The sequence below is a fragment of the Danio rerio genome, chromosome 1 (genome assembly GCF_049306965.1).
Source record: "Danio rerio strain Tuebingen ecotype United States chromosome 1, GRCz12tu, whole genome shotgun sequence".
Classification (NCBI taxonomy): Eukaryota; Metazoa; Chordata; class Actinopteri; order Cypriniformes; family Danionidae; genus Danio; species Danio rerio.
In genome coordinates this window covers 33929543-33955310 of record NC_133176.1, presented here as the reverse complement: position 1 = coordinate 33955310, position 25768 = coordinate 33929543, and the positions used below count along the sequence as shown (strand labels likewise).

General features: G+C 35.5%; 1 protein-coding gene across 5 annotated transcripts; it reads left to right on the top strand.

Annotated features, from left to right (window-relative positions):
• On the top strand, positions 1-23117 carry si:dkey-22o12.2. 5 transcript variants are annotated; one of them, XM_073943635.1, is made up of 4 exons: positions 1-462; positions 9190-9240; positions 10006-10303; positions 18840-23117. In XM_073943635.1, the coding sequence occupies exon 4, from the start codon at positions 18860-18862 to the stop codon at positions 19472-19474; it is 615 nt and encodes a 204-aa protein (XP_073799736.1). In that variant the 5' UTR covers positions 1-462; positions 9190-9240; positions 10006-10303; positions 18840-18859; the 3' UTR covers positions 19475-23117.
• Positions 23118-25768: the final 2651 nt, after the last annotated feature.

The window sequence follows — 25768 nt, the reverse complement described above, 5'->3', positions numbered from 1 at the left end:
AAGAATCAAGATTATTCACCGTATCTATCTGTAGCTGTATACAGACGCGTTCGGTGCGCCGATTTCATATCCAAGGGGGAAAACAAAACGATTTTAAAGGCAACTCGGGTGGAAACGAGATGTTTTTGGTTTAAGCGCTTGAAGTGGAACTTGGGTAGCCGAAGTCTTGGGCGTATTTCCACTTTTGTTCGATACGGTCGAATTGAAAACCAACCGACGTTGAGCGCATCAAATCTCCCCCGAGCGCCCGGTGCTGATGAGGGCTTTGTCGGTGTGATCGGTGCGCGATGGCCGCTTCGGGCGGACAGAAGAGTGAGAAGTTAGATGAAGCTCAGGCTTTAGCCAGGAGTTGCGCAGGACGACCGGACTTTCTGCCCTGCGATGGACTATCCATCTGCGCCACACACAGCCACGGGAAATGTTTCAAGCTGCACTGGTGCTGTCATCTGGGTTGGTGCCACTGTAAGTATTCGTACTGTCTTTCTCCAGCACCGTTTAGATGTGGATAGACGAAGTATAGGCTGCTATCAGTTGCACAAAACAGATGATCCACGAAAAGACTTTAAAATATCACCCACAATGAGAAGAGCAGCGCCCTAACAGTTCATCAGTGGCCAGTAACTCATTAAAGACGTTATGCTAGAAAAATGTAGGTGAATATGATCAATTTTAAGCTTAAAACTATGTTTTTTTCGGTCAAGACTTGTGATGTAATAAAACACAGATTTAGTGCAGACTCGTGGAAATTCTTTTGTTCTCATTTCCATAAGCTATTTTTTAGGCTATTGTTATTATTATTATTATTATTTTTATTATTAACCTACTTTTTAACCAGATCTAGCCAGATGTAGGCTAATAAAGGCTTAATTAAACCGTCTTTTATTTTTTTATTTTTATTTTTTTTTTGTAGAGAGCACAATATTCGAAGCTCGACGATACTCTTGCAAATTTAACTTGGCAAAAATAGATTAGAAAATAATTCTATCATATTGTAAAAGTGCAGTAATTGGTAATAGAAAAGTCAATGTTAATTAATCTGATAACCATGCAAAGTTTATCATCGGCATCTGCGTATGTAGCAATATAGCATCCGCTTATCTCATATTCTCAGAAGGATGGAAATCTTTCGTTATAGTGTCACTCGTGAAATATTAAACAGTTCTATAAATGATGGATAAACATCTTAGCCTACCACTGGTTGTGAATGTAGTCCCTCCAAGGAAGCTTTATAAAAAACAGTTTTAAATCAATCTTTGAAGTGGGCTAAATGGGAATAAACATTGCTGTTATTGCCATGACGGAAGACACAAAATGATAAAGATAGGCTAGATACCATCAAATATTATGGTTCAGCGTAGCAGTTAGTATTAAAGTTATTACAGGAATTTCCAAAGATGATCAGATGCACCGGGGGAGGGAGCTATTTCTTAGACTTTATTCGTGCCTTATTTTTTACACACTCATATAACGTAACGTAGCGTATTTTGTACACATTTGTGATTTGAAATGTGCCTTTTAGAAAGCTCTTTGACAACTTTAACTGGAATTAATCAAATAATACTGACATTTAGAGATGCTTGATTTATTTAATTTTTGTTCTTTTTTAAGTACAATGTAGTTTACATTTAATTAAAATTGAAATTAAAAAGTTATAAAAATAAAATTAAAAGTTTATTATTATTATTATTATTATTATTATTATTATTATTATTTATCAGTATAATAATAATAATAATAATAATAATAATAATAATAATTATTATTATTATTATTATTATTATTATTATTATTATTATTATTTTATGGTATACTGACTTTAAACAAGTTATATGTTTTGACAAATCTTAAGTCATGTTTTTCTCTTTGTTTGAACAAATGTTTTTTGTTCAAAAAAGTTATTATGTAAATATGTAAGTCATCAGTTTTAAAAAGAAAAAGAATAAATGCAGAACTTTACTAGTGAAAACGTCAAAATTTGCAAAAATGATTGAATACAATTACAGGATCTAACACAAAAAGACTTTTAGGTTTTTTTTTTCTTGGTATAATGACCAAGACTGTACTAGTAAAAGAGAATTACCATATTTATAAAGAATAATCATTATAGAGGAGGAAGTCAACAGCAGAACAAAGCTGAGCACTAAGATGTCTTCATGAAGAAGTGATACGATCAGGCCATTTCGGATGTCAGATAAAAATGGCAGTCATTGTGAGGCTAACAGATGTCTTATGACTGTGAAGGAGGGAGCAGATTCTTTAGATTCCTGCGATGTCTGATAATCATCTCCAAATGTGTGTGTGTGTGTGTTTAAGAGAGCAAAAGAAAAGTGGAGGGAGGGGGAATCAGTGACACAAGTCATATTCTTCTCTTAGTTTGAACACATTTATCTGTATATATACATAAATAAACAAACAAATAATTGGCATGGCCTGGTATAAGTTTCTGACAGTATGATAACCTTGGATAAAAAATACCACAGTTTCACGATATTGTGATTATTGCTCTAAAATAAGTTATTTTCAAATGTCTGGGTAGGAAAAACTTTTTTTTCCATTCTGAACACATTTTTTTATTTATTTTAGGAAACATTATAATTTATGATATTTTGGAACAGTAAACATGTCAGGCTAAATAATTAAAATAGATAACTGACTTTGTTCTCTTCATTAGTTTCAAAAACACAGATTTCTTTACAATACATAAAAAACACATTTAAAAAAATTACATATACCTCGGAAACGGTATAACAAAACATTTTAGTGGTATTAAAACCTTGACTTTTCCTAACCGTGGTAAACCTTGAAACCAGTTATCGTCCCATGCCTAGTAAGGAGCTTTTTTAACACTGAATGCAGATTCTTTTGGGCAAGTGATTCTAAAATGAGGTCAGTATAGGTTAGTTTCAATATGCCGTTGCATAAATACTGGGCTTCTGCCAAAATACTGTCTGATTCTTAAGTCTCACTTCCTGTTCTAAAATCTGTGAAGCAATGTAGATCAATTTTAAAAGAAAGGTTCTGTGAGAAATCCACTATCAAGCAAAACCACACTAGAAGAAAAAAAATTGTTATTTATTTGTTTATTAGAGACACATAACCCTTTAAGTAACTTTGGCTTGGAGCTATGAAAAATAAATCCAACAATGTTGCTACTTTTCCTGACTGACAAGTTGAAAAGGAAATTAATCAGGATATGACAGGGTTCACATAGCTCTGTCAGAGGTCAAGCGCTACTGACCTTGTTGCTAAGTTGGGCTTTTTTATCTCAGCTTTTAAAGGTCAGCTCAATTTATTCCAAGCTTTAAGGTCTTAGCTTTGGCTTTGCTTTTTTAAAGTTCAACCTTTCGCTTTCAGAAAAAAAATTATAGCGGTCAAGTCTTTGAGCTTCTAGACTCGCTCAGTATTAAAATACAAAGTACAATATCAAACCCATCAACCACTTGAAGCTAAATTTATTATGCTTGTTGACCTAAGATTCCAATTAAGTTCATGATTTTCAACAGAATCAAGTAGAAGTACAACATTAAACTCACTTAACACTTACAGTATGATAGTAGTTATAGTCATTCATTCATTCTCTTGTCAGCTTAGTCCCTTTATTAATCTGGGGTCGCCACAGCGGAATGAACCGCCAACTTATCCAGCAAGTTTTTACGCAGCAGATGCCCTTCCAGCCGCAACCCATCTCTGGGAAACATCCGCACACACATTCACACACACTCATACACTATGGACAATTTAGCCTACCCAATTCACCTGTACCACATGTCTTTGGACTGTGGGGGAAACCGGAGCACCCGGAGGAAACCCACGCGAAGGCAGGGAGAACATGCAAACTCCACACAGAAACACAGAGGTTCGAACCAGCAACCCAGTGACCTTCTTGCTGTGAGGCGACAGCACTACCTACTGCGCCACTGCCTCGCCCATAGTTATATTCCAGTACTAATAATTAGGTTCCAGAAGTTCAATAGCATCAGGATGCAAAATTGCAGTTACAATTTAAGGAAACAGAATTAAGAATGACTGAGTAAATGAAGTAATTAAGATGCCTTTTCTTTCCACAAAATAGTCAAAAGTTATTTCCTGTTAAGCATGTTTTAGGACATGAATGATGACTATGCAAAGAAAAATGTTTTCCGTAGTTGAAAAATCTGCTACAGTACATATAAGGAAATTAATGCAGAATTCTAAATCTGGGATGTTAGTAATCATACTTTAGATCCTTTTGCTGCCATTTATTTTAGGAAATTGTAGGGTTTTAACAACAAAGGAATACAATTATTCAATACATTACAAAGCTGCGTTTACATAGACACACCCACACTACATAACCGTAAAGTTCAGTCATCGGTAATTAAGCCATTATTTGTTCTAATTAAAGGGAGGATGTTTATACTTGCAATTCTAGAAGCATTATGTAAACATGTTGAATATTAATTTGATTCTTCATGCAATGCTGCACAGGCTCTCAGGCGGAACCAGTGTTGTTTAAAATGGAACGACAAGGATCCTCCTGGGAACTTGACTGACACTTGTCCTACTTGTGAGCGGAATTGCATGCATTTTGTCTCCTTTCATGGCCCAATAAAGTTAATAAGAGTATTGCATACATGTGCGTGGGTAAATTAAATAATAAAATTTACTAGGCCATTTTAGTAAATATTAAAATAAAGCAGGCAACATGTATAGTTGCTAAACCTAGCATTTTTAATATGTTTTATAATTTTATGCACCATATAATGCATAAACAAATATAAATGTTATGATCATTAGTACTTCTGTAAACTGATAGGAGAAAACTTGTGATCTTACCTTTTTACTTGTCATCTTTACAGGTAAGAAAATGGCAGCTGTGTTTTTTTTGTTTGTTTTTTTGGGGGGATTATGCAGAGGTACATAATGATGACGTGATAATTTTTGATTGGCTGATGGAGTTTTTGTCCCTGGTTCATCATAAAAAAAGTTGGTCTCAGGACAACTAGCACTTGGCAAATTCAGGACGTGCCTGTGTAATTGATGAATGCTGTACCAACAGATCACAAAATCACAAAATCACATCCATATCACAAAATAAACTACAGGCAAGGTTATTAGCTCTTGAAGGTGATTTATTTACTGAAAATGGACAGCTGACTATACAACTTTCCCTTTATAACATAACTGCTTATAAAATAAATGAATCCTAAAATAGATAAATATTCTAAACAAATAATATTAATAAAAGAGAAATAAAATGTGTGGCACGGTGACTCAGATCAGATACAAAAGAAGAAACATCTTACACAGATGGTACACATTTATAATACACATATTTTTCCATATGTACATTGATTATAGTGAATTTTAGGAAAAATATTTCATGTAGTAGACACCTTTAAAAAATGGCCGTGCAAAAACTGATCCCAAGATCCCATGATACAGTACAAGAAAACATGGAAACAAGAAGTCACTGTACACTATAAAGCCCAGAGGCAGTTAGAAATGTATTTATACACACTTGCAGGAGTGAATAACTGAATAAAGATAGGCTTTGTCCTTTGAGATAAGCCTTTTAGAGCAGTTCTCTGCAGCCCCTAGAGAATTCTGTTGTTTTTCACTCTCGTTTTTCTCCTTTTCTGTCTTTTATTTGTCTTTGCTGTTTGGATGTGTGTAAACACAGCAGTCGTTGTTCTTGTTTACCTCCCTAAAGGTTAGGAGAAAGGATATGCCGTTCAGGGACTTCAAACTGTAGAGGAAGCCTTTAAGAGTTCAGTAAATCTACTGTGTGTGTGTGTGTGTGTGGTTAGATTTTGAGTTCTTCGGAAATGAAATTTTATTTACGGTTGTTAAAACTGTTATTTGGCAGCCACCAGATGTCTTTCAGAAATGTTTCCTTCCAGAGGCACCAGTGTATTGGTGTTCTGGGTGTAATTCTGTTCTGTACTTGTCAAGCTTTGGTGGAAAAGGAAGTTAGAGAGCTAAGTTTCTCCCAGCAGGCTGTGGGGTAGACCGTAGCAAGTCAGTACTATCATTCGACTTAACCTTGTTTAGTGTCAATAAGATGCCATTTTCCCTAATAGTTGGAGTGTAAGTAGAAACTGTGTTAGCTGACCAATAGGTAATTAATGGGACTTCAGTTTTTACAGTGCACTGAAGATTATTATCAGGGGCCCCAGAACATACAGCTCTCATACTGTAGTGTGAGGAAATTACTATAAGGTCACATGCCAAACAGCACTGTACAATGTAAGATTATCAATTGGGGAACCAGGACTCATATACAGTGTGTATTACCAAGAACCAGGGGGCCCTCAGTGTTTTCATGAAAAATTAAATAATAGAAGCTACAGAACACTAAGTACAGGGTACTGTATGCTGATTTTTTTAAAATCCTCATTGCAAAGGCTGATTTGTACTTCTTATATTTTTTGTAATTCGGCACAGCCTTCATGTGGTCGCATAGCCCTCACCATGGCTGACACCAACACTGATGCGCACCTATAGCTAAAAATATATATAGCTACACATTGCTACGACGTGCAGTGCAAGCCGACCAAGTGATTGGTCGACTTAGTTGCACTGATGAGTATGGGCGGTGCTGGATGGAGGGATTGTTTAAGTGTTGAGTCCCTTGATGGAGCTCCAGATGGAAACTTTACCAAGGCCACTTAATGAGCCTTTAGTAGATTACTAGGGGCCAAGTATTTACAGCGAAGGTGATGGATACTCTACAGTAGAGTCCCCATTGTTATCAGAATTTTTTTTTGATGTAAGATAATTACTAAGGCCCACCAGGATTAACAGAGCAAACAGTGATTGTTGAATACAACAGAAACAATTTAAGCTGAGAATCAAATCATCAGTAGAGAATCATTAAGCAGTAGAGAATCTATGGATCCTGAGTATTTACAGGAAGGTCATCACTAGGAGCTGTTGGTGTCATTAACACATACTGTACAGTATAAGATAATTACTAAGGGCCTTAGGACCCTCAGCGCATGCATGTACATTGATTACTAGAGGCCTCAGTCTGTACGGTTCATTGCCTTGGACCCAAAGACCCTCAGCCCACACTGTAAAACATAAAGTTTCACACAATTTATTCATGTTGCCTCAACACAAATTGATAAAAACAAATTTAAATGGATTAAAAATAAAACATTTAAATTATCCCAAAAATTTGTTACAGCTAATGTTAAATACTAGGCTCCCAACAGAATATATTATACAGTACAGGATGAGTACTAGGGCCCTGAGTCTATCCACATACAGTACAAATCCACATACAGTACATGGTGATTACTTGGGACCTTAGGCTTCTCAGAAGACACAAGTTTAAAGTGTTTTAGACTTGTAGGTAATCCACGGTTATTAGATAAAGAAGAGAAGTGATTTTGACAGGAGAATAAATCAAATTTTTGAATTTTATTGTAAATTTTACAAAAGACAGAGAATAAGTATAAGGGCTCGGGCAGATAGAAAAAGTCAGGCAGACTGCAAGTGATTGTTCTACTTGAGGTGAGCCAAGAAGCAAATGTGAATGGCCTTGCCTGTCTATCGAATCCTGATGAATGATTCACACTAAGAGATTTTCAAGGCTTTGATCATCAGTCTTCAGGCAAGCCCACCTTCACACTTCTCAGTGACTGGTCCAATCTGTAATTGCAGGATAGAGATTGTTGGAGTGTAGAATCAACTCCTGTCATCTGTGACTACTTCTCTAATCAGAGTTCACTCTCAAGCTTTTCTCAAAATGTTCATCACATGTAGCTTGAGAGAAACTACAGTTTTCTCAGCACTGGTTTCACTGAAGTTCTTCAGGGTTTATTTTGAAAGTGGAAGAAAACTGACACAAATTATTTTAAAAAGACACTGTATTTTTTTGTCACCACTATGTCTATTTAGTTTTATATGTTTTTTCTTCTGCTTTTGAGGAACTTTTTTTTTTATTTTTCCATTCCATACAGTTGAGAATTGACTGCAGAATATATTCACCTCCATTCCAAATCTACAGAGCCTTTTACAGGGCATGCTGAAACAAACGCACACAGCAAATTAAGAATTAATTTCTTAAAAATAATAAAAATAATTAATTCACCCATGTCAATTGTTTGCATGATACAATAATTTGGTGCCTCAATTTTGATTTTGGTTTACAGGAAAAAAAGAAAACGTATCCGAAACCCAAGAATCTGCAGATTCTTAAAAATATGATTTTATTTATTTATTTATTTTTTTTAATGAAGAAACTAAGTAAAACAGGTCTTAAACAACATGAAGGTTTATGTAAAAAATTATTGGGATAAATAATTGTTTAGCACCACAAACTCTGTAAGTCTGTAAGATCTGTTGGGAAAGAAGAGCATATTAGCTGGTCAGCATTCAGTTTCACTTTTTTTTTTTTATCTGGGTTATCAACCATAACCAGAAAGATTTCTGTGGTTAAACAAAAACATCATGTTTTTTGATCATCTTCACCAACTGTATTTTGCTGGTGTTCAGAACAAAGCCAGCATAAATCAACAGGATCAGCACAAAACACTGTAAAATAAAAAGATAAAATGCTCTAAGAACTCAACTGCAAATAAACTCATTTATTTGCAGTTAATTGGTAGTTGTCAATTCTCCAGACTGATCAGTAAAAGTGACCAGTTTGCATTATAGTCATATTCCAGTTTGTCAATATAAAAATTATTGTAAATATCAAATCATAATTACTCAAATCCGTAACTTAATCGATTCTCGTTCCTTTTAGTCTTTAATTTCTGATTTCTGATGCTCAGAATGCAACTGTGTATAACAGGATATGGAAAGTCCTGGTCACATCCGCCTGTAAACCCCAACTGTACAGTACATCAGACTTTGTTTGCACAATATTTGTATGAGCACAAGAGCTCAAAGCCTAAAAATAAGACCAACAATCACAGGATTACTTCTTATCGGCAGACACATTCTGTCTCTCTCAGTCAGCAGAGGTTTTAAAAATCCTGTTATCCCATAAATGGGAAAAGTTTTGGATTTTCCACTGATAAAACCTACCATAATACTCACTGGATCACTCAGATCTTAATTATGCATTATAAACAGTGTTTGAATTGCACTCTCACAATAATAACTGGCCATTTTATGACTTTTTTCTCTGCGGTTTTATCAGATACTTGAAGTCAAACACATTGACAGCTTCTTAACTTTTGTTTTTTCCCACAGAGGTAAACCCATGGATTTCATTGAAGAACATTTGTGTTCAATAGCAATTAGGTAGGCCAACAGGGAATTTGTGTACACAGAAAAATGCAGATTTCTATTTATTTACTTGTGTAAATGTGCGTAAAATCATATTTATTCAGTTTTTAAATTTTGTAATATTATTGCCTAATATGAAAATTTTCATATGATTTATTTACAATAAGGCTTGTAAAGAAATATTTTAGTAAACATATAAAAGACTTTGTTTTTGTTTGTGCTTTGTTTACAAATTAAGTGGATCTAATTGGATTTGTATTGTAAATAATAAATAAAAGTTAAAAAGATCATATTGTTTTAGCTTAAATCTGAAGATCTTTTAGAAAATATAGCATAGAAAAAGCAAAAAATGTCCACAGATTTTGTCTGGCCCTGCTTAAAAGTTATGGTAATTTTATCATTGTGAATATATGCTGGGAAGCTAAAATGGAATTATCATGACATGATAATTTAGTGCATGATTTTCATTATCATTATCAGACATCTTTGCCTTTTTGGAATGAATTTCATTTCAGCAGAATAGAGGCTTAAATTTCCTAAGTACACTATTTTTACTTCTGATCACTTTATAAATTGACAACCTTTTCGCTCATCTTTAAAATGTTTACCATTAAACATTAATTTTAAGTGAGCTATATTTAGAATTTATAAAGAAATAAATGCAATTAAATGTATAATAAAAATCACAGACACTTTTATATCTGCAAGCTGTGACTGGTTGTTGTAAAGCCTAAAATGAAACTTTATCCGAATCATTCATTCATTTTCTTTTTGGCTTAGACCCTTTAATTATCCGGGGTCGCCAGAGCAGAATGAACCACCAACTTATCCAGCACTTGTTTTACGCAGTGGATGCCCTTCCAGCTGCAACCCATCTCTGGGAAACATCCATACACACTCATTCACACTCATACACTACAGACAATTTAGCCTACCCAATGCACCTGTACCGCATGTCTTGACTGTGGGGGAAATCCGAGCACCTGGAGAAAACTGAGCGAACACAGGAAGAACATGCAAATTCCACACGGAGATACCAACTGACCCAGCCAAGGCTTGAACAAGCAACCTTCTTGCTGTGAGTCGACAGCACTACCTACTGCGCCACTGCATTACCACTTGATCCGAATCAAAATAAAAAATGTAAGAAATTTCAATCTATGGCCTGACTTTGGTCATTTCTGATATATTTTTCTGGCTAGTGGAATTTTTGAATAGCTTAAATTTGTAGTTTTAAAACACTGGTCATAAGTGTAATAGATATGTCAAAAGGTGATGTATGCTGTTTCATTAGCTTTCATCATTTTATCACTTGTAAATGAAACATGAGGATGGTTAAAACAGACAACGGCAGCTTTAAAGTTTCTTTGGGAGAAACTTGGATGAGTTTTCAGTTAGATGTAAAGCTTCTTTCTTAGCACTTGGCACAGATTGCTAACCCACCTACACTCTCAGAAATAAAGGTGCAAAAGCTGTCACTGGGGGGGTACCTTTTTGAACGTTACCTCTTAAAGTTTCTAATATATACCTTTGAGGTACCAATATATACCCTTTAAGTACAATTTTGTACCTTTCGAAAAGGTACTATCACAGTGACAGCTTGCGTACCTTAATTTTTGAGAGTGTATGGACTTAGTAAATAGTTTGGGCTTATAGTAAACTGTAACATACTGTATAAGATTACAAGTCTTTAGTGGCACATTATTATCTGTTATCTTACCAATTTACTTTGTAAAGGATGTTATACTTCAAAGATCTAGTAAAAAGGCCTGTCAAATATTTAGCATGTTAGCAGAGTTTTAAAGTCGTGCAAATATGCTGTGTTCATGAATTCATGAGTACTGAACCTCAGCTTATGCCTTAAAAATTACTAACTTGCATAAACATTAAGGTCCCTGGCACAATTACTTCACACGTTAACTATTATATTCTCATTTTTTTATTTTTTACTCTTGGTAATTAGCATTACACACATCAATAGATCTGACATCTTATTAAAATGACTTGGGGATAGGCACACACTTTTTCATTATAAACAATTATTTTAAAGGGTTGGGAATGTTTTTGTTCCCTTATACCCAGGAAAGACTTTGTGTTTTCGAACCCTAATTTAAAAAGACAGACATGACGGTTACAATTACAGAAGCAAGAATGCTTCTCGACAGGATGTTGATGTGATTATTACAGGGGACAGTTTTTTTCATCATGGCTAGGAGATTTTTTGCAGGGCTCAAAGCATCTATCATTTCACATTTCATGTTTAACACTTGACTGCAAATGCTTGTATTTCAGATCCATAGTGATGTGGAGCCAATTGTTATGTAGATGGATCTTTTCGGTTTTCAAATTCTTTAGCTTGGCAGTAGAAAAGGTGAAAGCCTTACTGTCGCTAAAATTGTCAATGACTGTACTGAATGGCAGGATTAGGGGTATTTACTGTTGTTCTGTGGTTAACTGGGGCAAGGTTTTTCCATTCTTTTATGAAATGTCAGTGAGGTAGGCCTGCTTTCTGTTCATTTTCCATCAGAAGCAGATAAGAATTCAGCCTACCACAGCTAACATGACAAATCTGCCCATGTAGGAAGATTATGTGGATCCTCTACATCATAGGTTTTAATAGAAATGCATGTCTTCTTATATTTAGATGATTCTGATTCATTCCAATTCCCTGGAGAATATTTTAGATTTATCGAATGCCCTATTTCATTTTTGACACGTCTTTATTGAATAAAACAACAGAGACTTGACAGAAAGCAGAGTGAGGAGGAGAGAGACAGGGAAAGGAATTGAAAAGTACCACAAGGCAGGACTCAGTTCTGGTTGCCCGAAGCGCAACAGCATAATGTGTCAGAGCACAAACCACAGGGCTATTGGCTCCAAGAACACACTATTTAGTATATACTGTATATAGCAAGTATTCCTCACACATCCTGAAAGTTAGGCCCAGATATTTTGATCACCCCCTGGTGGGTGGCTGCAGTGAAGAATTATAAACCTTGTCCTCTCCATGTAAATGAATAGGCTGTGATAATGAATGAATAATCCAGAGTCACTGCTACGTTTTATTGCATCAGTGCATTACCCCATCTGTGTCTGTTAGGATATTTTAAATCTTGCTTTTGCTGTGCTTGTCTAGTTGTGGAATGTCTGATAAGTGATGAACTGTAAGCTGGTGATTGTTTTCATTTTTCGGCGTCTGTCGGTGCAGTGTGAATTGGGCTTAAGTTAGCATTTTATTTCTGCTGATGCATCTTCATGTTTGTTTTTATAATGTATGTGTTATTAGCAAGGTTAATTGATGCTATACAAATGGGGTGGGATGTGATCGTTGTGTGCTTGTGATTAGATCCATCTTTTTCAGCCTATGCCATGTAACCAGTCGAATTAATCAGTACAAACTGAGAACAGCATTCTGCACACAAGCTCATTGGAAATAAGTGCTTCAGCCTACATTTTTGTGAAACTGTAAAAGCATACTTCAACATACTTTTGACTGCAGTTTCAGGGTAAACATTAATGGTACAAAGTAGTATGAAGCCTAGAACTTTTGTTCCTTTTCTTATTAATGATACTTACAGGGACAAAGCTTTTTACAAAAACAAACAAATTACACAAACAATTCAATAGTATATCTATAATTTGTAATCAAAAACATGTGCCTCATCTATGCCTCACCTCTCCATTTGGACAACATTTCTGGTGTGGTCAATTTGCTTAGTAGCTCACCTTGTACAGTGTTGTACATGTGTTGTAGAGAGTTTGAGTTCAGTAAAACACAGTTCCAACAAGAATTAAAATGTATGTAATATTAAAAAATATGTAAAAAGAAGGTAAACCCATGTGGTTTTAGATAGATTCATATCCAGCTTAGGGTGAAGAACTCATAATAAACTCATGAAATGAATGCGGTGGTAAAATCTGTCCTGTCTGACCAGATATTTGCTGGACTGATTAAGTTGGGAAATACTTCAGAAGACAATTGACCCTTCGTTAAGCCACACCCAAAAACTGCCACCCACCAATTGTGGCTTAGCAACTGTAGCTACGCACAGGAGCTCTGTCAAGCTTTCGAGCGAAGGAAACAGACCAAAGCGTTGTGCATATGGATTGTGCAAATCTGATACCCAGTATCCTAAAAGTTTGGACAGGGTGGTAGAAGTTTTTCCCTTTTCAAAACCTAAAACCCAAGAGGAGAAATGCCAGCATAGATACAGCTCTGTGAGGGGCGTTCAAGGAGCGAAGTGACAATAACTCACACACCTTTTACCCTAAACAGATCTAAACGGTGTTTCCTACAAAAATACAAAGCGGGTTAGGTTTTTTTCTTCTTTTTTTTTCAATCGATACTATGAGCACTGCTTCGCTAAAGCCTTCACCATAGTAGTCAAACTAATAGCAATCATATTTCCATCTGTGGGGCGAGGCAGTGGCGCAGTAGGTAGTGCTGTCGCCTCATAGCAAGAAGATCGCTGGGTTGCTGGTTCGAACCTCGGCTTAGTTGGTGTTTCTGTGTGGAGTTTGCATGTTCTCCCTGCCTTCGCGTGGGTTTCCTCCAGCTGCTCTGGTTTCCCCCACAGTCCAAAGACATGTGGTACAGGTGAATTGGCAAGGCTAAATTGTCCGTAGTGTATGAATGTGTGTGTGGATATTTCCCAGAGATGGGTTGCGGCTGGAAGGTCATCAAAACTTGCTGGATAAGTTGGTGGTTCATTCCGCTGTGGTGACCCCCTTTAATAAAGGGACTAAACCGACAAGAAAATGAAAAGAAATGAAATTTCCATCTGTTTCAAGCTACGAATATTTGAAATTACATGTCAACAGAACAAAAAAGAGATATGATCACAATCTGAGCATTTGCGATCAATATACTACATCTGCAGCTGTTTTTTAGTAATTTATAAGCCTCAATGTCCATGTCAGAGCTACAGTTCACTGATGTTTTCGGCAGTCTCTTGGAGATTTAGTCATTGGTGACATTGTTATAGCGGGTTGGTGTCTGCTTTTATGTTTGGTATCGGATTAATATTTGCTGGTAAGGAAAATCTATTTGTTCACTTCTGCTATTTAAACTTTAATTTTCATTTCAATTTATTTATTTATTCCACTAAAAATAGAATTGGCATAAAGAGCACACAAACATGCGTACACAGTGATAGGTGTACATTGTTATGTGTCAATGATGCTAATATTTAACACAATCCATTAATTTCGCCTTTCTGGCTGTTCTATGCGTGTTTCCTTATCGGTTAGTAACGCTATATTTTATTGCACAACAATTAATTTATCAGGCTTTTTGACTAAAAAGAGATATTACGGTTCAATTTATTATTATTATTAGATTATTTAAAATTTCACCTCTCCTGCTGTGCATAAACTGAGCTGTTGAATGTTCAGCGTATGAGGCGGCTAGGCTAAGCTAGCTTGAATTTGGATTATTTTCCAATCGGTTGCGTATTATGTCGTGAATATACCCCTGTAATGCATACTGCAGTCCTTTTTTTTGTCTGGCTTTCTCGAATATTTCACCTGTTCACTAAAAATGACTGATTATATCACTGGCAATGTCTGACACCTGCACATACACATTGTAATAGACGTTGCAGGCATGACAACTTAACAGGCGTAGCAACAGTATCTAAGGAGGGCGGGACTTAGTGAAGGGTCAATTGGACACAGCATTATATTGTATCAAGAGAATGATATTGTGTAACACATAAGCCAGATACATAATTTGACAGGATTACACCTGATTGCATCTTGTAGAAACAGCCATAAATGAGATCTTGTTCCCTTCTAGTACACATGAATTTTTTCATGTATTATATATATATATGTGTGTGTGTGTGTGTGTGTGTGTGTGTGTGTGTGTGTGTGTGTGTGTGTGTGTGTGTGTGTGTATGTGTGTTTGTGCGTGTGTGCGTGCGTGTGTGTGCGTGTGTGTGATTCAAATGTTTAGAAACAAAATTTAAAAGTTGTTAAATTTCATTAGTGATTCCAAATATGAAATGTAATCCTAAGCTTGGGTTTGGAGTGTATGATTCAAAAAAGATAGAAATTTGCACTTGCATGCCCAAGAGGCTGTTCAAAGATATCTGCTAGGTGAAATGGCTTGCCTTTAATGGGACTTTGAAAGCACCCTTTAGTGGATTTGTCACTGGAAATGTGCAACAAAACTTACCCAGAGGAATGTATTTTATGCTTTACAAAAATGATGACTGAAGCATGTATTTTTAATGAGCCTGGCCTCATATATAATTTAACCTGCCTAAATCTAAAACAGCATTGAAAGACCAAATGATGGAGCATAGTCAAGGACGAACATAATGAGAAACTGATGATTATCTGATCTTCAGACTCTCATTGCCTTACAAACACATTATACGCTGGGTTTAATGAAAAGAGACAGGAAGACAGAAAGATGTTTTTCAGAAAAGTAGTCTTTTTTATAGCCTATTTTTATAGGAGCAACTTAAGCAAAATAATTTTATAGCAACTTAAGTATAATCAGGTTATTTTATACATTTTTTTGTTTATATCCACCTCAGCCTTTTTTTAGTGTTGTTATGACGGCAATTGAATGGTTGGAAAATGTTTGACCTGTCAGAACATATGATCAGCCCTTGTCAGGGTATTGTACAGTTGAATCTGAGATACAAATCGACTGGCCACTGAAACTGTGTGAAAACAGACTAGGTTCAGTTGTGTGTGATTTAAAGGATATATTAAAGAAGACACAGAAACAATTGAGTGATATTTTATCAACATTTTTGTGAGATACAGAGCTGATTAGAATCTTTTTCGGAATTGTTCTTCTACGTCTGATATTCACATATTCCAACCTTTTGATTTAGTGGGTAATTCATATTAATTTGAACAAACTCATTCACATATTTAAGCACGATTTGCACATCCTCCAATAAGGGCTAGGTTTAGGAGTTTGGGAAAAGTGTCCTTTTAAAAATAGAATGTTTTAATATGAATAAAATTGTGTAATTTTGTATTCATTAGCCACTTTAGTGACAATTTGTAAAATAGCTACGTTTCTTTGTTAGATTGATTTGGATATTCACACCCCATTTGTTGGTGAAAATAGCTAATGTTGTTTTGCCAGCTGCAATTTACATTTACTCATTTAGCAGACGCTTTTGTCCAAAGTGTCATTTAAGGAAAAAGAAGAAAAGGGCTGTGAAGGGTTGATTTCACACATTTAATGTGAGCTGTCAATTCACAGCTTAACAGTCTGACCATGTAGTATAGGGAAATAAATTGTGAACTTAGCCATTACATGGCATGCAATTTTCTCTCTATTTTATTTTATTTTTTTTATGCAAGGTAATCATATCATCAGAAACTTATACTGGCCCATACCTCATTGTAGTATGCAAATATTCTGATAGTAATCACCAAAGCTGTCTTTATTTTATTGTACATTATTAAATTGATATGGTGTCTCAGAAGTCTTTCTGAAATCAGTTTTACAAGGTGCCTTTGTGCACAAACACTGCCTCTAGAGTCACTGCCTGTTAGGGCAGTGAGGCAACAAGTCAGCTGACTGCTTTTGGACGCCGCGTAGGTCTGTTCCAAGGCATTCCTCTCATTTATACTTTCTTGTTCAAGGTGTTTGATGTACACTTTAGTAAGCCAGTCGTTTATTGCTTACTTATATTTACCACCTGACAGTCACAGATACCTGACAATGCAATGCTTTTCAATATTAAAGTACTTCCATTTCATATTTATGTTGCTTTACAATTACTCATATTGCATGTAAGTTCATCTTACCATGCAGCGGGTAAAGATTTGACGACTTTGTTGAAGTCTGGGAAAAAATCACAACTGAGCAACACATGTGACTGAATTCTCTGTAAAAGAGCAGGGTGTCTGCGGGGTCTTAAAAAGTCTTAAAATGTCTTAAATGTCAAAAACTAAATTTAAGCCCTAAAAGTATTAAATTAACTGAAATATGCTGTTGTGGGTCTTAAATACTTTTAAACAGGTCTTAATTTTCACTGATTGTCCATGTAAAGCTATAGTCAATCAGTACAACCAACAAATCAATCTAAGAAACACGTTTAACAAAACTAACATTTATTAACTGTTTAGCAATATGGTTTAATTGTCTTCCTTACATCCTTACAATAACATTTGTTTAAAAGTTCTCCATGTTTTTATGGATAAATTTGTTGTGCATAAATTTAGTTAATTATAGCTTTTAAAACTTGTCTCTTTTTAAAAGTAAATATTATGCTAATAAAAATATATATGTATATAAATATGTATAGTTTGCTTGTTTTGACACATTAATTAAAATATGTGGCTAATAAATAACTGAGTTTTAATTATAATGGGGTAAGTTAGAAAAAAATCCTATGGTTATTACTGAAAATTGTTAGTGTTTTGCCACATGAAAGTCTGACATTTCATTCATAATGGTCTTAAAAAGGTCTTAAAAAGTCTTTAAATTGACGTGATGAAGCTTGCAGAAACCCTGAAGAGGCATCTTGAAGCTGAAGCTTGTCAATGCAATTTTTCATGTCAACAGCTCCTTTAGAAATAGATTTTCCTTTAAAAATTATGATTTGTGCAATATTTATTGCACCTACTCTACACAAAACATATTTATGCATCATCAAACATACATCATGCATATATTTATGTATTTATTTTATTTAGTTGGAAATTTTTTATGTACTTGAAGTGCATAACCTGCATTTTTCTAGGAATTTCAAGTATCAGACTCTAACTTGGAATCAGCAGATACACAGCATTTCATGGCTTAGATTATAAGACTCTGAAATCTCTATAAATTGATATGTGAGATATAAGCCTGTGATGTTACAGAAAACATATTTTGCTTTGCTTTGTATTAGATATGAGACACCAGACAGATTTGTATCATATCTAAATAAGAGCAGAGATTTGATTTAGATGGAAATAGCTATTACTGCATCCTGACAGCCAGCTGGGCCTTAGAATGTTCCAGAGTGAAGAATCCATTCCATCACTATAGGGAATTCTGCCTTTGTGATACTGGCTATCCATCTGTAACTCTGGGGGAAATGGAGTGAAATTGGATTCAGATAAAAAATAAAATAAAAAACCCTGCAAACTTTTTTACAGAATGACTCCACAAAAAGTTTGCTTGCATATTTGCTCTTATATCTGATGATTAAAGGTCATTTTCAGATAATCTGTGATTTGTATACATGAAATGCATGTATACAACTATTCAACTAGAAGTCAAGTTATTATTTGTTTTTCCTAAAACTTGAGTATTGAATAAAACTTGAATAACAAGACATTTGTCAGGTAGTGTATATAGAAATATTCTCTCTATGCTGTGCAAACATTGCTGGCTTGTAAAATAATCCCTTTCTGTCTGTCATAGAAAAAGTTTTCAACAAGAACTTATTATTGCTCAACCTCACTTTCCCTAATTGTCTGGTATCTATTTTTAGTAGTTTTCTCACATTCACTCAATGATATCATTGTCCTGGGCATATTATTTGTCATGTAGCAGCTGTTGTATTAAATACATTTGAATGGAAATTGCGAAGGTTATTCATTGCTTATAAATCAAAATGTTTCTTCTTTTATTTTCCCCATCTTTGCAGGTAAATACGTCTACCAACCTATGACCAGCGTATGCCAACTTCCCAGCACAGCGGTTCCAGTCGCTCCCTCAGGTCATACGCACACTATGAACTTGTCCATCTCGCTGGCTGAACGTTTTCTCAGGACAGCTCCCAAGTTCCAGGCTCCACCCTGCCCTGAGTCTCCCAAGTTCTGTGTCATCTCTGACCTCTTTGTGGATGATTACATGGTCAAGCGTATCAATGGTAAAATGTGTTACGTGCAAAGGCCTCCCCCGCCTACACCAAATCCCACACACCAACCTCAAACGGCGGCACCTCAGCCTGTGCCCCAACGTTCCAAAAACAGTCATCAAGTGGGCCCAACTGTTAAACAAGGCCAAGCAAAGGAGAAGATCTCAGCCCCTAAAATGGACCACTGCTCCTCTCCCTCCAGCTCAGAGGACTCTGGAATCAATGCATTGGGTTTGCACTACATGGAATCATGCGACGAGGACTCTTGTGTAGATGACGATGACGAGGAAGAAGAGGACGATGAGCTGAGTACTGATGGAAACTCCAGCCCAGGTAGCATCTGGGACCAGGACGAGTGCACTTTACTATCACCATCTAAATCAATCGTTGAGATCATTGAGAAGATTGAGACTACAGTTTGATGCACCTGTCAGTCAATAGCACAAATGGAATTCCTCAGTCACAGAAACACTTCCCTTCACCATCCTGTCTGCAGGTGCATGAGTTCAATGAGCCAGTGCAAGCACACACTCCTTGTTATGGCAATGCAATTCGAGGTTGTCCCAGAAAAACCCTCGAGAGATGAGTCACAAGGACTTCTCTCCTGTACTTACTACAGCTCTCATTTTCCCTATAGTCCCTTACGCATGGTGAGGCTAATGTAGGTTACACGCATTTAAGTGCGCTGACATACACATATCGTGAGAACTATGACCAAACGGGACACAAAACTTGATAGAATATTTCATGGCTGAACAGATATATCAAAGTCGAGCTCAAAAAACTAAGGGGTACCCAGGATATGTCTCTCCCCAGAGGGCTCTGTCCATTGCATATAAGCGGAAGAAGAAATGGCTGATGCAATATAGAGAGATCTAGACCAAGACAGTCTGTGTGTGTTAGGAGGATGGAGAGAGCAACAAAGATAGGAGAAAAAAATTGAAGTAGGGAGGCTTTCAACATCCTGTTAGCAGGATTAGTCAGAACAGTGGCTAAATCATGCATGAGCTCAGAGGATGGTAATGAAACCTTGCGATGAAACGAGATTGAAGCTCTGTGCTTGAGGGAATGCCCCTTCACTCACACTCTCTCACACACACAAATTCCTCAGAGGCGCAGCCAATGGTGCATTACCAGACGTTTCTTGTCTGGCACCAGTCTATTTGGGGAGAACCAATTCTCCCATCCTCATCGTTCTTTGTGGCTTCCTTAAGAGTGGAATACAACTTTTTGACAATCAGTTATAGAAAAAATAGTTTATCTTAGGTTTAGAATAACAGTTAAGAGAAAAAGGTAAAATTGTCTTTCGTTTTCCAGGAACATCACAGCAAAAGCGCCTATCCTACTTTGAAGGGTCTGTCGTTACTTTGACAAAAGCCAGAAAATGCTCAAGGGCCATTCAAACAAACTGTGTACTTGTCTCCATCTAAACTAGTTTTCTAATGTTAGTTTGCGACTATGTTCCTGTAGGCACACCAATAGAACCCACATTTTTGATGTCTTTATCTATCCATCGATTTCTGTTCTTGGGCTGTTTCTCAATATACGTGTTCAATGTGTTCTCATCCAACATAGGCATGGGCCTGTTAATGTTTCTGGTGGTATGATAACCTTGGATAAAAATATCAGTTTCAGAGTATTGTGATTACTGCTCTAGAATATATAAAATATTTTAAATGTCTGGGAAAAAACAAAAACTTTTTTGAACAGTATATTTTATTTTTATTTCTTACATAAACCTTAGGTACCCTGCAGGCGCAGGACGTCATTATGATGTTATACTGACGGTTTACCCTAATGCACCCCAATGTCATGAGGATGATGGATTTTGTTCGGAAATGAAAATCGGGTTGACGTCAGAACCCAACATCAGGCATACGTCAATGTCCAATGTCCAACCTAAAATCAACCAAATATATAATCATGTTACACCTTGACATTGTGTGGACGTTACCACAATGACATCTATCAGATGTTAAATTTTGGTCACTTTCCAATACAACCTAAAATCAACCATGTCAAAATCTAAAACTAAAATGTCATGATCTAAAACTAACCTAATATTAAGGTCTTATGATGTTGTGCCTGCTGGGAATGCTATAACAGATCATTTTGGCTGTTTTAAAACCTTGACTTTACCAAACCACGTTATACCTTGAAAACAGTTATCATCGCATGCATAATCCACCGTCACCATCAATCTCCAAAGTTGGATGCATTAAAGAATCCAGATGAAATTGAAGATGCACCGAAGAGTTATTGCAGCTATATAAAAGAAGAGGAAAGCTCCAAATTTTATATTCAATATTATTTACAGTTTAGATATATAACTTGTTTATCTCAGGAGCTTCTTTAAATGAGATGAAGTAAACTTTCAGATGAAAATTTAAATAAAGGCATAAACACATGGAAAGGTGTTTATTTACTGCTTTTTGCAAAGTAACTTTGTAATGGTTTTGTACATGTTATATATTAAAAACAAAAACAAATAGAACAGATCAGTGTATGAATGTTTAATCATTTTCAGTGAAAACGTGAAGGTCATGTAACCATCAGGAAGACTGCAGCATCCCATTCCTCACAACATGTGTATTTATGATCTTTTTTCTTCCAAGGTAACTCAACAAGACCTGTCTTCACGAGAAAGCGAGTCCAATCACAGTGTTCATGGTATTGAGAAACAGCCTTGTAGTCTTGAATACCACGCAGATTAATTAAATCAGCTGTATTTAATTAGTTTAATAATATTTGGTATTGATGTGTATCCAATGCATTGTTGGGAAACATTGTTATAAACAGATTTATTTTGACCCTTGCAGCACATCTTGCTGGTTTTCAACATTTTAGGCCACAAATTCCATATTCATTCTACATCAGGTGATGACTGTTTTAAACACAGAGCTTATAAGAATTAGGCAGGATCGAAACAATTACATTTGGACAAGTGTTTTGAGTGTTTACACTAGTACATCATAATGCAGTAGTAATTAACATTTTTGCAGTTTGAAATTGCATTCTAGCTATATGTTTTATGAGCTGATGCATATCTAGAGAAGCAAACCCATTAAACTGGTGTTACTACAGAAATGCTATAAGCCATCCAGGTCAGTTCTATTGCCCTTGTCTAGTTGTATTTAATGCAAGAGTGCACTGTGCATGAAGGGCCCCTTAGTGTCATTGAAAATACATCTTTGAGATCTTCACTGGATGCAACAGTTTCAGTTTTTTTAAAGGTTCAAGAATTTTTCCCCGATTTGACTTGATGCAGCATCTACAGTACTTATTTTATCCAAATTAATTTTATTCTATTATGTCTATGAATGGTAGCTCGAAATAACCAAGCACAGTTACAGACTGCCCTTGAATGAGAAAAAGACCTGTGTGTCAAGAAGTACTACTTTTTTCCTGGTTTATCAAGCACATGAAACTCCTCAAGTGTGTTTTTAAAATCTTTGTTTAGGTGTCAGCCATGTTGGATTCTTAGCATCCACATGGTGAGGTGGAATACAGACCTAAATGAAATATCAAAATTGCACAATATTCATACATCAATGTTTTGCTTCATTTTTGTAAAATGAATACAACTTTGTTAACCAAAAATAAAAGTTATGACAGAGAATTAGCTAATTAAAGGTCTATGAGCTGAGACTGCCAAGAATGTACTGACTGGATGAAAACCAAGTGAACCGATTTGATAATCCAACTCAGTTTATTTCAAGTAATGGCTCAAAGTTATTACACTGGCTTAAGGGTTGCCAAACCCATGTAATATATAAGCACATATGTAACTTCACTGCCTGGATAAAAATATAAATTTTTGAATTATGCAGACGGAAACTCTGATAATCACTGAAGGGCCATGATTGATTAGAGAATGAATGAAGGAGTGTGACTATCCTGTCCCTGCAGTTTCATATCAGGGACTGATACTGTAGCTAAAAATGTATACTGTATTATACAAAGGTTTATCAGATATTTAAATATACCCCTTTTCTCTTTTTTTTCTTATATCAATTACTGTAACTCACCTCTTATTTTTTTCTTATAAAGAACTATACAAAATAATGAATGCCTCAGTCTTTTATTTTGAAAATGTGCATACTGTATTTCACATGCTTACACAAAATATGACTTTACTATTCACAGTAAGAAATCTCAGATGGCACAACAAAGGTAGAGGATTTTTCAAACTTACAGCAATGTTCTTGTGTGATTCGTTTGCCATTAAAGGCTAACTGCATTGGCATTTTAATTCTAGATAATCCTAAAGAATTTACACTTCAACTTACTAGCTTCATCCAGAAGAGAGGACATTTGGGAATTATTGAGGTACGCATAGAAACCGGTTTGCAGCAACTGAAGCAGTAATATCTTATGCCTACTCAGGCCGTAACCAGCCTGGTTGAGGGGGATGGTTCTTTTTTCTCAAAAGGTTGACCTTTTTTTGCAATTATACACCTCAATTCCTATTATCTATGGACTTTAAATACTGCATTTTAGTGACATTTTAAGCACTATTCTGAATTAGATTTGACTATTTTAGCCAAAATAGTTTTCAAATCAATTTTAATATGGTCCGTTTTTGGTGCTTCACACCTTTTTATTTATTTATTTTTTTTGTTTCAAGAATAAGGTCCAAGATTCAGAATTATACTTACTTGTAAAACATTTTCTCAACAATACAGTAGTTTTCTTGCGCAGCTGGATGTTGGACTCATGAACTCTTTTTTAATTGGTTATTTTCACGGTTATTTTTCTTTTTTTAATTGGTTATTTTCATGATGGCATAGCAGTCAAAACAGGACAAATGAGCTCATGTTTAGGACAAATTCTGGGCCTTTGTTAGTGAGCGGTGGGTCTTCCGAACCACCCAAACTCCCTTGGCTATAGGCCTGCTACTTGGAAAACACAAAATAACTTTCATGTTAGTCATATTTCGGTTGAATAAACATTTTGGGAATCAGGCAGAGTAACAGACAACAAAAACCTACTCCATTCATGTGACCTAAGAGTATGTAAGAAAAGTAAACAGTGATAAGACACTTACTCCTGAACAGCATGTTTACACTGTAAATAAGTGGAGTGATACAAAAAAACATCATGGATGGATTTTGCCTGGGGCATCCAAGTATTAGAGGCCTTGAGCTGACAGGCCCTCAGTGACTGCTAAAGTAAAACTGATGTAAGTGGATAGAATGAACAAGTCCACCTCTTGAATATGTGTGAATAATACAAAAAAAAAAACAAGAAGGTGTGTAAAAAAAATAAATAAAGCAAAATTGATCAGATTTAACTAATGTAATAAATGAATGCTTCTTTTAAATCTGTTGTTGGTTTAGGTGGAAGATCAACAAATTAAACAGTATCTGATGGAGGAGAGCTGACAACAAAAAGTATTTTTTTTACAACACTGATTTCTTAAAACCAGTTACCAATCAAAGGTGTTTCATATACTCAGAATCCACCTACTTCTCGACATGAGTTTGTGATCATTGCTGAGTTTTGCAATCCACTAGTGAATCCTCTCATTACAGCAAACAAAGTGGTGTGGACAAGCTACAAATGAAAGCAATAGGCCTAAGCTTTTGAATTTAGAACAGCATGGTTAGGCAGGAAACAGAAATAAACGCTTGACAGCAAAAATGCAATGATATTGATCATCTTCTGCCAAGCAATAGAGAAAAAAAAAAAAAGATCATGCAGCACAGATGCAGCGGCACAACAATATTGTAATGAGGTCACAGCTGTGTGTTTCTAAAGTCATTTACAGCTTCCAATGTCCAGAAGTGTCTATCTGATTTATATATATATATATATATATATATATATATATATATATATATATATATATATATATATATATATATATACATTTTTCAACCTAATAATGTGAAGTGACATGCTTTGAGCAAATAATATTCATATTTCTAACACTTTATTCATTTATTTTCAGTAACAATTTAAACTTAGTTACTAGTTTAAAGGCTTGATGTGAAATATTCATTGCTAAAGATATATACAGCACTTGATAATTACAGGCTAGTGTGTTTGTTATAGGTTGCAACTGAAATCTGCAGGAAGGTAGATCTCCAGGAACAGGGTTGGTCACCCCTGTCATAAAACCATGCAAAATCAATTTTTCTCTAGTCCAAGGTTATTTCAATCTTTCAGTTTTGGAAATAGTGACATGACATTAATCCTCATTTTTACACCTCTCTTGTCTCAAGATCTTCTTGGGCAAGTTATTTTTAGTGCCGGAACTAATCAAAAACATTATTATTGAGTGGTTTCTAGAACTGCACTCCTTTCAGGATTAGCACTTGTGTTTCATAGTTTCTCTGAAAACTACTGTTAGATCAGGGTGAGCCAGTGCCTCACCTGTCATCATCCTCACCTGAGTTGTACTGTATACTAATGATAAAATAAATATTGGTCTACTGATCTGTGATATAAATGCAATTTATGTGTGATTCAAACGACTTCAATCCTTTTAATAATCAAATCACTGTATTTGATTTATTTCATGTTCAATTACAGCGTAAAAAGCGAGCTGAGGCAGCGTCAAGCTGAGCCTCATGGCAGATTGTGCAATTCCCTGTACACTGGCTTGAGCGCCCACCTTTTGCTTACTCTGGTTATGCTACCAATGTAATGCTTTATGAAAATGTTTTTTTTTTTAATAAATTGTAGACATTTTTTATTATATGTCCTCATTT

Excerpts from the sequence above, each read along its gene's own strand:
- si:dkey-22o12.2 (XM_021480583.3), top strand. The coding sequence starts at position 382 with ATGGACTATCCATCTGCGCCACACACAGCCACGGGAAATGTTTCAAGC. Across the intron at positions 463-4,467 it reads TCATCTGGGTTGGTGCCACT|GCTCTCAGGCGGAACCAGTG; the intron begins GTAAGTATTCGT and ends AATGCTGCACAG. Across the intron at positions 4,547-18,839 it reads GACTGACACTTGTCCTACTT|GTAAATACGTCTACCAACCT; the intron begins GTGAGCGGAATT and ends CCATCTTTGCAG.